The 12,016-nt window shown below is 41.1% G+C and overlaps 1 protein-coding gene across 7 annotated transcripts in view; it reads left to right on the top strand.

The window, feature by feature from the left end:
* The window catches only part of LOC129177480 (receptor-type tyrosine-protein phosphatase S-like), a 111,369-nt gene that overhangs the window by 86,950 nt on the left and 12,403 nt on the right, over positions 1-12,016 (top strand). For 4 of the 7 annotated variants that reach the window (XM_054768675.1, XM_054768673.1, XM_054768674.1 and 1 more), the window contains 10 exons: positions 38-700; positions 1,422-1,516; positions 1,907-2,160; positions 2,969-3,056; positions 3,226-3,444; positions 3,962-4,119; positions 5,860-5,871; positions 6,104-6,216; positions 9,268-9,365; positions 11,218-11,341. In XM_054768675.1, coding sequence (XP_054624650.1) covers positions 38-700; positions 1,422-1,516; positions 1,907-2,160; positions 2,969-3,056; positions 3,226-3,444; positions 3,962-4,119; positions 5,860-5,871; positions 6,104-6,216; positions 9,268-9,365; positions 11,218-11,341 — 1,824 coding nt within the window. The remainder of the gene's footprint in view (positions 1-37; positions 701-1,421; positions 1,517-1,906; positions 2,161-2,968; positions 3,057-3,225; positions 3,445-3,961; positions 4,120-5,859; positions 5,872-6,103; positions 6,217-9,267; positions 9,366-11,217; positions 11,342-12,016) is intronic. The other 3 variants (XM_054768676.1, XM_054768678.1, XM_054768677.1) reach the window with 1 other exon arrangement.

Raw genomic sequence — 12,016 nt, 5'->3', positions numbered from 1 at the left:
ATTAAAAGAGATTTTCTGCTGCCAACATTGTTTGCAGTGCCTGCCTCCCCCTGCCTGTGGGTGCGTTTGGGATCGGGTCCATCAGTGGTGCTGCGATGGGCTCCTCCACTGGAATGCTCAGAGTCGGACTCTGATGGCCTGAGGCTCCCACTGGAAATTCATGGCTACCGCCTCCAGTTTGGCCTGAAGAATACCACCCTAGAAACCACAATAGAGTTCCCAGTTAATGAGAATAACTTCACCGTCACAAACCTCTCCCCAGGCTCCTCCTACGTTTTTGTTCTCTCTGCGAAGAGCCGAGCCGGTTTCGGAGATGTAGCGCAGCGGGAAATAACAGTGCCCGTCTTTCCGCCTTCAGGATACCCAAAAATATCTGACTTTGTTAATGCCACTTGCTTCTCCCTCCAGTTCTCCTGGCTGCCCCCTAACCAAGAGGAATGCAATGGCATCATCACAGAGTACAACATAGCTTACAAGGAGGCTGCACGGCCAAAACCCTCAAGCGTCCCCGACCCCTTTTCTGTACCAGAACTCCCTGCTCCCTTGCACGTGGTCACACTGTCAGCGAGCCAGTCTAGCTACACAATCTTGGGCCTCAATCACGGCACAGCCTACGAGGTGCAACTCAGAGTCCGCAACAAGGCGGGGCTTGGCCCCTTCAGCCCCCCTCTGGTGTGCCGAACCCTGGCCTTTGAAACAGGTAGGGTTGGCCCTCAGAGCTCGGGAAACACCCTTCACCCAAGCACTGCTTCAACTTCACATCTCCCCTTGCTGTGGATTTCACTCCTAAATGAAGTGCGGGCCAGTTCTTACAGGTTGACCCCCACTTCTCCTTTGCCATGCACCTCAAAGAGGCTGAAAACAAATCTAGAGGAAGGCGACAAACCCCTCAATCTCTTCCACTCACTCACTTACCTCCATCACCTACCCTTCACCAGTGGAAAGAGCCTGAATGTTAATGGATGTTTGCTTCAAGAGCACTGCTTTTCACATTCCCCCAGGTAAAAGTCAATACAGGGCATCAGTATACAGTATCTAATCCACAAGGTAAGTGGACAGTCAAAATGAAGTGAAAACAGGGCCTGGTGATTTATCTGCCGGTAAGCTTTTTTTTTGCTTTTGTTCAATCTGATAAACTCCACTGCCACTTCATCTAAAGCCTTTGCTGACATGCGGACTTGGAAGCGTAACAAACACAACCTTACACTAGGAGAATGTGGCATGTCACATTCCTGCTGCTGTGCTGTCTTCTCTGTTCCTGTCGCAATCCACTCTCCTCATCACCTGTCCATCCTCCTAACCACCTTGTCTCACCTGACTGACTTTTTTTCTTTCCAGGTCCACAGCGTGGGAAAGCTGAGACGTTGCTTTTAATAAAAGTACTCCCCTGATTGCCCTTTTTTTTTATTGTTCTCTTTCAGATGTGCCAAGGAATTTTTCAGTCAATCTGGCCACGAGGACCAGTGTTCTTCTAACGTGGGAGTTCCCAGAGAGCAGCAACCCTTATCGCTTTACTGTACGTCCATCACGTGATGAATCAATTAATATTTGGTCATATATCCTTGTGTTTGACAGTGTAACATCCTTAGTGCAGTAGAACCCAACCGTGTTTCTCTATGAGTGGCCCAAAAAAAATGTAAATTCAAGAAGCAGTCCGGTAGTAATCCAGATGTTTTAAAATGTCAAATTTAGCTGGGTATGGTCAGCAAATAATAGATGAATTTGTAAACGTTCCCATAACGAGTTAGTATGAAACTGTTCCAGTAGCAATTGTACATGAGGAACACCCCAAAGAGACACATTACAAGAAAAGATAAAGATGGCACATTTCAAAAACATGGCAGACATGTAGCCCTAACACGTGAGCAGTTATGCTGACCCCTCTGTCTCTTCCGCTTCCTCCAAGGTGGAGTATAACCGGCAGAAGATGGAGGTGGACGCTCGCCTGAAGAAGGCGGTCATCCCAAACCTTCAGCCCGACACCAGCTACGACTTCAAGATCACAGCCCCAGAAGGCAACATGGGCGGACTTCGCCACCGCATCACGGCCAAAACTTCGCCGCCTATTACCATCCGTCGCCCTGAGATTGACCACACCCGCGACACAGAGACCACAGTCACCATAATCCTGCCGTCACTGGAGTCTCGAACACCTGTCAAGTAAGGGATGCAACTAGGGATGCAACTACTGTACTTCTTTGTCTAGCAGGGTTTGCATTAACGTAAACTTAGTCTTCTAATCAGTGGTATGAAATCAGCCACATACTGTACCCGATTTAGATTTTCTGGTGGATGAACGATTTCCCAGCTGTTGTTGCCAGGCAGAGTTTATTGAGCTCAAGCATCATAGGCTAATAGGCCATTAAAAAAATATGTCAACCACGTCCACAAGGTTATTTGAGTGGCTAACAAGGGATTTACTGCACGATGCCGCTGAACAGTAGAGATGGACGATACTCCAAATTTTCAATTAAAACTGCACTTGGTATTGCCAATACAATACTGACACTTTGGCAAAGCAACAGGTTTGGAAATTCTACACTTCATATATCAGTTGTCCGATCAAACACCATAATTACTAACCTCCATGAAGTATAATTATAGACAATACTAGAAACATTTCTGTGATGCTGACAGGACGTACGCAGGTTGTTAAATAACTAAACAACTGAAAAGTAGGACAATTTAGTCTGAAAAAACACTAAATTACAACGAAAGACAAGGGAACAGGAAGTAAGACGAAGTGCACTAAGGAAAATACTCCAAAGAAAGCAGCATATGAATTAAGAGAAATTTTACTTATAAACATGAATTTCACAATTCAATCTGTATTCTGTATGAGGTACATAGAAAGAAGTACGACATACAAACAATGCAATAACTTAGAAAGGAAAAGTTGTTCCAGTCGTGTATGCTGTTTTGGGAGTACAGATGATGTTATACAGTTGGTTTTCTCCTGCTCCCTCAGGAATGTTTATGTTGTTGTGGTTCCACTGAGGAGGGCCAGAGGCGTCATCAGACACCTCAAGAGCCCAGATGAAATGGACTTAGAGGAGGTGAGAACCATAACATTGCCCACTGATCTGAAGGGCGGGACAGATCCATAAACACCCACACACCAAAACTGAATGCACTTTCAGTTCAGTCTGAATTTATTTCAATTATTAGTCATCACTATTGGGATGCATCATTTCTCTCCTCCTCTCTTGCCGGTCCATGTCTCAGCTGTTGAAAGACATCAGTCAAAAACAGAGAGACTCTCGCCAGCAGAAGCAGGTGGACCTGCGCCGCGCCTACATCACAGCCCGCTTCACACCTGCCACCCTACCAGCCTTCTTCACCCTGGGGGACCAGCTGGACTACGGAGGATTTGAGAACCGAGCATTAGAGCCCGGGCAGGAATATGTTTTCTTCATCCTTGCAGAACTCAACTCCACAACTGGGGTATGAAAGCCAGCATGTCACATCTCTTTTCTCTCTTTCCACGACCTCCCTTCCCCCCTCGACCCAGCAAGCTGTCACAATGCATTGAAATCAATATGGCTTCACAGCTGCAACAATAAAATCCACGTCAGTCAAGGTGTAGCCAGCAAAAGGCAATAACCTTCATGTATTTCCATCAACAGCACTAATAAAGATTGATTGGTGACTAGAGAGATGTTGCCTCCTTGTGTACAACTGCTAGATGTGTGCAATTGAATTGGAAAGGACATAAATATTCTGCTCCCAGACTTTTATTTTTGTAGGGTGTATTTTAGCCTCAGGCTGCTCTCTAAAAGTCCATCTAAGCTAGTAAAATGACTTCATTTGATTCAGTTCTCTAATCTTTCAATAGATTATGTATGCATTGACTAAATACTCCAAACAAATTAACATAACTGCGCATTTAACCAGTATTTTTTTTTTTACACTAAGAGCCAGATGGTTTTTACAGATTGTGCATCTGTTTCCCTATCTACAGAAGATGTACGTGGCCAGCCCATATACAGACCCTGTGATCGCCCCAGATTCAGACCCCCAGCCCCTGGATGCAGGTGATGGTCTCATTTGGGTGGTAGGACCCGTACTGGCGGTGGTCTTCATCATCTGCATTGTCATCGCTATTCTTCTCTACAAGAAGTGAGTGGAAGCGATGAGCACCATCTACTGTAGACATTTGCAATCATGAGACTGTGGCTGTTTCATGTAAGTTTAGAGTGTTTTCAAAGTTCAAGGGAGGATTTTAAGCTATGTGAATTTGAACAATGGTTTCATTGTTGTGTTTACAATGAACATACGCGTAATGATGAAAGAAGAGCGTGGCCCCAGTGCATTTCTAACTTCGGAGCTCAATGCCTTAATCGCGCCATGCTTCCTTGGCTCCAAATTACACTTTTTTCACCCAAAATATCTAAGAACACCACCACCGGCTAGCTTATGTTACCAATAGTGGTTTCAGAGAACCAATTGTACAAAAAAATGTCTATATTCTTTTATTCACAATTATGGGTTAAACTGAATGAGGTTTGTCATTTGGCCCGAAAAGGGGTTTGGCGTTAATGGCTATCACTCACTCACGGCTTGTGCACAGGCACATGCCCGTAGTGTGCAAACACGTACACATACACGCAATCTCAGAGAAGCTATCGACAATTAGCAGTCATGGCTTAACAGGAAGAGGGCAGGATATAGTACTTTGGAACGCTAGCACCTACATTCCACTCTTGCCTGAAAGTGATCAACAAGAAAAAGTATCAAGACCACCATAACATGGTACTTAATTGTACATTAAGTACGTTATTAATCACTGTTTTAAGATGTGTGTAATCACAACAATACTTAACCGTGACAGCACCTTCAATAGAAAATAATTTGCTCAATGGCATATTTTACATTGTGGAAATTGTCAACAAAGATGTATTGATTATAATATGAGCAATGATCCATCGAGATGGGGATTGTAAGTGACTAATTGATTGGGAAAAATTCTGCTGATTGTGTGGACATTGATTAAAGCAAAATGGGGTGTACTACTTGGCTGCGACCAGCAGAGGCACTGTTGATTTAATCTCAGCTTGTTTGCCATCTGAAAAAGACAACATGATGTTCGCTGTGGCACAATTTCCATCCATTTCATTTTCTATGCCGCTTATTCTCACTAGGGTCGCGGGCCTATGCTGGAGCCTATCCCAGCTGACTTCGAGCAAGAGGCAGGGTACACCCTGGATTGATGCTGTGGCACAATTTAATTAGCATTAATCTGCTCAATACTCAATACACTGTCATTGAAATAGGAATTCAGAATATTCAAATATTTCCATTCCCCTTTTAAACTATATGTAAAGACAAATAATGAATCAATTGATTTATTGTAAAGTGTTCCAATAGTTTGTCAAGAAAATGTATTTAAATGTTTATTTATTGTATTTATGATAGAAAAATCTCAATTACAAGGCTGATATTAGTGCGTTTTATTCTACATTTTCTGCACACAAAAATACTATTTTATTTATATTCTATATACCTGCATTTTTTAAAAGACATTAATTTCTACCAAGGTTGTTCGAGGCTCAGGAAGGTTAAAGAAATAAATTTTAAAAAGTCTCAATTTGCATCAAATGTATTCTCATCTTCTACCAAGTTTAGCACTCGTGCACAATTCGGCAAACCAAAAACAATTTTGCCTAAATGGCTCCCATTAATATTTTGGTGTGTAGCCTTGCTTAAAGTGAAGCGTGTTCAACCTTCAGTCTGCTGTTCCATGCCATCCAGCACTTGAATACTAATGTAACATTGATTTTCTTGCTAACAATATGTCTATTTCCCTTCTTTTCTCTCCTTTACTTATTCCTTCCTGTTCGTGTGTTTTACTGGAAACAGCAAACCTGACAGGTACGATTACACCAATGTCAAACACTTTGTAACCGTGTAACCTGTAGCAATTACAGACGATAACACCACACTGTGTAACAGTACATAGGCGGCAGAACGGCACATCTCTTAATGTATGTAAATGAAGTCGCCAGTGCTAATGCTAATCACTCGTAAGCGCTGACTCCAGATTTTTCTGACTGCATGTTTGCCTGTGCTAATTGCTCTCTCAATAACTGGTGTGTCTGAGCAGCAAGCGTAAAGAATCAGAACCGGGAACGAAGAGTCTTTTGAGTAATGCAGAGATGATGGCCCATCACCCTACAGATCCAGTGGAGATGAGACGGATCAATTTCCAGACTCCAGGTATGGAGCATGCGCTTATAATTGTACCCAAGCTTCTATTTGTTTCATCAGTTCATCCAGTTTCACACATTCACAACTTACTCATCAGTGTACCTAATGTGTCGAGGGATGTGAAAAATTTTACATTAAGGGCAGTGGATATGTTAGTCGGATACTTCAGTGATTCCAAAGGAAATTCTAAAACCAGGACATTCTGGCAGTCGCTACCAGATCAAGCAGATGGCACTGTGTTGAAAAGAGTGTGTTTTATCTCGGAATATTTTAGTTTTAGTCTTGTTTTCTCAATAATTTCCCATATGTGTTTGCCTTACCTTGACTCTGTTCCTGCCAATTCTCAATGTCCTTTCTCTGCTATGTGGTACAGTGAAGCTCTTTGCCCCAACTAGAAGTGTTTGGTATATGCAAAATAATCGATTGTTAAGTGTTGGGTGTGGAGAATTGATATTTTTAAATGTACTGTATTGAACTCACTCCAAATTACCTTTTTTGAAACCAAATAATCTACGAATACCACCACCTGGCTAGCATATGTTACGAATACAGGTAGTCCTGGGGTTTATTCCTAGACATATTATTATACCTAAACCACTATACCACTATACACATAACACATGAAAGACATATAAAATACAGTAATAAAACACTAAATACAAGCATTCAATGAAACAGTAATAAAAAGGGAACCATTCCTTGCTTTTAACTCTGTGGGTGTCTTGCACATTGGGGGGGGGGGGGGTTACAAGGAGGGAGAGACAGGTGTTGGGAGGAGGAAATCTCAATAATGTGAGCACTCTGTTGCTGCTATCACTGTCCATTTCATAGTAGCAGATCCTTTCACATGTTCATGAATACCATCTTTATCCTTCAAGATGGTCGATGCATTTCAGGCATGCAGCCAATGTTGATTTCATCACTGAGCGTCTTACGAGGTCTAATTTGGCTTTCACTTTTACACACTGCCACCAGACAAGTCCGCCTCACTGCCTAGGGAGTCATGAGGGACATTAACCTTAAATAATTAACCAAAAAGAACAAAAGTGTTCCTCTCAGTGTACCGACGCGACCACGTGTGCCAGTCTGCCAATGTATTCATCCGCCTGCGTATTACTTCCGCCGTGCACACGCTGCTAGTTCTTTTTTTTCTTTTTGGACCATATGAATACTTAATGGAAATGCCTACGTAACAGCGAAACTCAGAACGCCGTAAATCGAGGACCACCTGTAGTGGTTTAAAAGAACAAAAATTTGTGAATAAACTGCATAAAAAAAAAATTAACTGTTGCTGCCTAAATAAATTAACTGTTGTTCATGGCTGTCACTCACTGCTGTCTCACATTCACATACATCTCCATAGCGTGTGCACATGCACAAAAGCAGCCTTAGAATAGTGACCGACAATTTGAAGTATTTGTGTGGTTATGATGGCTACTATACCTTCCATGATAGACAAGGTTAGTAGCCATCAACAGCTGACAACAAACACGACTAGTGTGCATGCGTGTTGCATCGGTTTATGTACTCAAAGCATGAAGAGGCGGGATATAATGTTGGCAGTACATTTGAATACAAACAGCCCCTTTAATTAATTGCCTTTCCAAGCCACTAGAGCTTAATGGAGTGTACTACTTGGCTGAAACAAGTAGAGGCACTGATGATTCAGTCTTAACTAGTTTGTGCTTTAAAGAAGAACAACGTGACCTCAGCTAGGGAAGGTTGAGCGACATACACACCATGGCACAATTCCTCCGGGCAGCATTATTCTGCACAACACTGTCATTGAAAAAGGAGTGCAGAACACTAGGAGATTCCTCTTGCTTGGGAGTGCTAACTGATAGTCCAATTTACATCTGATTTCACTTTAATTTTACCCTTCATAAGCAAACAAATGAGCGTATCCCCTTGAGGTCAGCACGACCACCATGCATGTCATACAGTCAGAGCGTCATGACTGAGTCAGAGCAGTGTGTAAAAAAAAATAATAATTACACCCACCCACATTCCACATGACAGCTCCTCAGAACAGACGGAAATTACAGAACCTCATCAGTCTTTGCAAAGTGAATTTTGAATGAGGCTTAAAGGTGAAAAGGGTATGAGTGAAGGCTGACTCATCGTTCACCACTCAGATTGATATAACCGAGCGAGGCCCCACTGACATTGCTACCTTTGCTCTCACTGTGGGGTCCAGCAACACTACTGGCCATGCACCACCAGTCTTGTCACGTCCTCCACGCAACATTTAAAAAAAGGTATAAGGCTTACATGGATTTCACCCATTTTCTCAGATGTACAGTATATTCCTGAGGTCTGAGGTGCCTCATAGGTTCACAATGTCCTTGTCGATGAGTTGAGACAAATCACTATGGAAAAGATCTGAAAATAGAAATCTTATAGAATAAGTCTCTTCAGGTCCACTCTTCCATCATAACAATGTTTTACTCTTGTGTGACAGCAGCCTTGAAGCGCCCTCTTTGCTTCCCTTTTTGCCTTTGAGATGCACTGGAAAGATGAAAATTGTTTCCTACGAATGAGGTCTGGGGTCATTTCGGGCATGCATTTGTGCGTTGATTACTTGTGGGTGCTGCAGTGGTAGATCAGTGCAGGGAAATGAGTGACATGACAGTCATTCTCTTCATTTCATAGCTGGAATAAAATGCATTCAAAATTGAAGATGTAGAGATTTATCGCTGGGCGTTGTTGGCGCCATGTATGTGCCAGCTGTGAAGAGGAAGAACTCAGGGAGGTTGCTTCCTTCATGTGTGCGTGTTCAAACCCTGCTAATTAGCGTTCTGTCTGTGTTTGTTTTGTTGGCTCCCCTGCTCCGCTAACAGCATACAAAACAATTTATCAAAGAAAAACAATTTCAAAACAAACCCGACTTGCCTCACTATGTCCGCGCTCACGGATCAACAATGATTTTCTGCCTCAGCATCTTCCTTAATAATATGTGATGTTCTGCGTGTGTGCAATTATCCTCACATCTTTGCATATGAGTGATGGTGACCTGCGGTGCCAAAGTGACCTCTGACCCCTTTGCACATTGTCACGCAGGAATGATGAGCCATCCACCAATTCCCATCAGCGAGCTGGCAGAACACATAGAGCTGCTGAAAGCTAACGACAACCTCCGACTTTCACAGGAGTACGAGGTGAGACGGACATTTTTGTTCTACAAGAATAAATCCATTGTATGCTGCATTGATTAAATAACTCAGCGGTAAGATGCATATACATACAAAAAGGTCCTCATTGCATTTGTAGCGGTTGGTACCATGCAAAACCTTAAAAAAAAAGTAAATTGTGCCGTGAGCGCCCTGACCTCCATTGCGGTTATTTTATGGTTAGTTAAAAAATCTTAAGTTTTTTATGTGTTGCCTTGACTTCGGCTCTATTGCCATTTTGATAATTGTTAATTTTATAATTGTAATGTTTAATGTAAACTGGATGTGAACATGAACGGTGGAAATATTGAACACTACACAGTTTGTTTGAAATACTATTAAATCTATAAACAGAAGTATTGATAAATTATGTAATATGAACTATATAATACAATATGTAATACAATTATCTTTATTGCCATGTTGAATTGAATTGTAAACTATTTGTATTTATTTTTACACAGTGCTGTTTTTGTTTTATATGGTTCTAATTTCTGTAGCTGCGCCAGATACAGTAGACGCCCCTACAACGTAAATAATCCGTTCCGAGAACCTTTATGTTATAGGGTTTTTATGTTATACGAAGCGTAAAATACATGTAAATAGCCTAATCCGTTCCAAGATCTTCCCAAACTCGCCCCTTTGGTACTTCAAAATATTCAAAGTCCACCAAATATGGTGGGAAAATATAAAAATAAAATAAAAAATAAATAAAAAATAAAAAAAAATAAAACGTTCGCATAAACATAGTAGAGTAACATTCCAATATAAAATAAGGTAATAAATAAGATTACTGTAAATGAATAAAACTGAAAAACAAAAACAATCCTACCGTTCACGAGATGTCTTGATCAGGAGCGCAAGTGGAGGCAGGAAGGAGGAAGAGGACTAGCCTGAGTCGAAACGCGACTCAAAGAGTCTAAGAGTCAGCTGGTCTCACAGACAAACGCACACGCACTACACGATAATGCTGTGTGCAAAATTTTAATTTGTAACTTAACTTAATTGTTTAAGTTAGTTTCAGGGGGACTACGAAGAGGAAGGAGTTTGAAGGGACAAGCCTGTCTCTCACACAAACTCACGTACGTGCTGTATAACTCAGCCAATGAGATGAGAGTGTAGGCGGTGCCCCGATAATCAGCCAATGAGATGAGAGCGAAGGGGGTGCCCCGAAAATCAGCCAATGAGAGCGTGATGCGTCAGAAGGCGTCACCAAGTGTTGAGGCATTAATAAAGTTGATTGAAAAAAAAAAAAAGACTTGCACTGACTTGACACTTTATGTTGTATGGAATTTCTTCTGTAATACGAAGCAAAAATTCTTTATGTTCAGTGGAATTTATGTAAAAGGAGGTTTATGTTATGCGAGGTACTACTGTACATTTAATTTAAAAACTGTACATTTGAGTTAGGAATTAAGATCCAAGGTCAGTGTCATTGATTTCCAAGTGAAAGTTTTTTTAAGTCTTGGTGGAGGTTTGTGTTATAGAATGGAAAGCCTGTATTGTGCCAGTTCAAGGGAAATCTGCAGAGTTCTGCTAACACAGACAATAACACAACAAACAATTATAAATAATAAGTCATATGAAAATTTACATGAAAGATATTACACTTGGTAAAATTGTGGACAAGACAATAGTGGTCTTGTCTGTGCTGTTTGATTTATTACTATCTATTTTATACCGTATCTGCATGTCCAGACAAATGTTCATGATTTATTCAGGAGTGCATTTTATAAAGTGTCTACTTTATAAAGCTCACTATCATTCCACATCAACAATTCCACCATCAAAACATGCCAACATGGGCTGTTATTATGTGCAATTTGCTTCCTCTTCCCAGTCCATTGACCCTGGTCAGCAATTCACTTGGGAGCATTCCAACCTGGAAGTCAACAAGCCCAAAAACCGCTATGCTAATGTGATCGCATACGACCACACCAGAGTCATCCTGGCGCCCATAGAAGGTGAGCTGGCAAAGTAGGTGGGAAAAGACGATGTTACATAAAATACAGATGGAAGAGTCACAGAGTGTTGTCTGATGGATGAAAAGTGAAATTGCAAACATAGCTCAGGAAAAACGCGAGCGTCAGACAACCTGAGTGTGTTCAAGTGCATCCGGCGCAGGAGAGATCTGATGTAGAGCTCATAATGTACACAGACAAATGCTTGTTTGTTCGATTCTCATCCACCAATAACCTACAAACAGTGATGTCAGACTCATTCATTTTGTCATGGTTTTACAAAACTTAAAAAAAAAAAAAACATCTTCTTCACATCATATTATTACATTATCATTACTACTTTTCATAGAAGGTGTTTGATAAGTAGAAAATCAGATAGACAACAATTTTAAACCCACAATTATATACTTTTGCATTACAGTGAATTTGTATTTCTTTGTTGTTTTAGGTGAAAATGACGCAAAATAGTGACAAAAGACTCCAGAATGTAGTGTTGACAGACACTACTTAAAGGGACTGTATGCAGCTCGCTCCAAATTACATTTTTGAAACCAAAAAATATGGGAACATCACCGCTATATTTTCCAGAATTACGAATTAAACTACATAAAAATAATACAGAAATAAATATAAATTAATAATAATAAATAAATGACTTAAATAAGATTTAATTAATAT

Source organism: Dunckerocampus dactyliophorus, chromosome 2 (genome assembly GCF_027744805.1).
Source record: "Dunckerocampus dactyliophorus isolate RoL2022-P2 chromosome 2, RoL_Ddac_1.1, whole genome shotgun sequence".
NCBI lineage: Eukaryota > Metazoa > Chordata > Actinopteri > Syngnathiformes > Syngnathidae > Dunckerocampus > Dunckerocampus dactyliophorus.
Note: the sequence above shows the minus strand (reverse complement) of the source record. Positions and strands in the feature narration are given on the sequence as shown.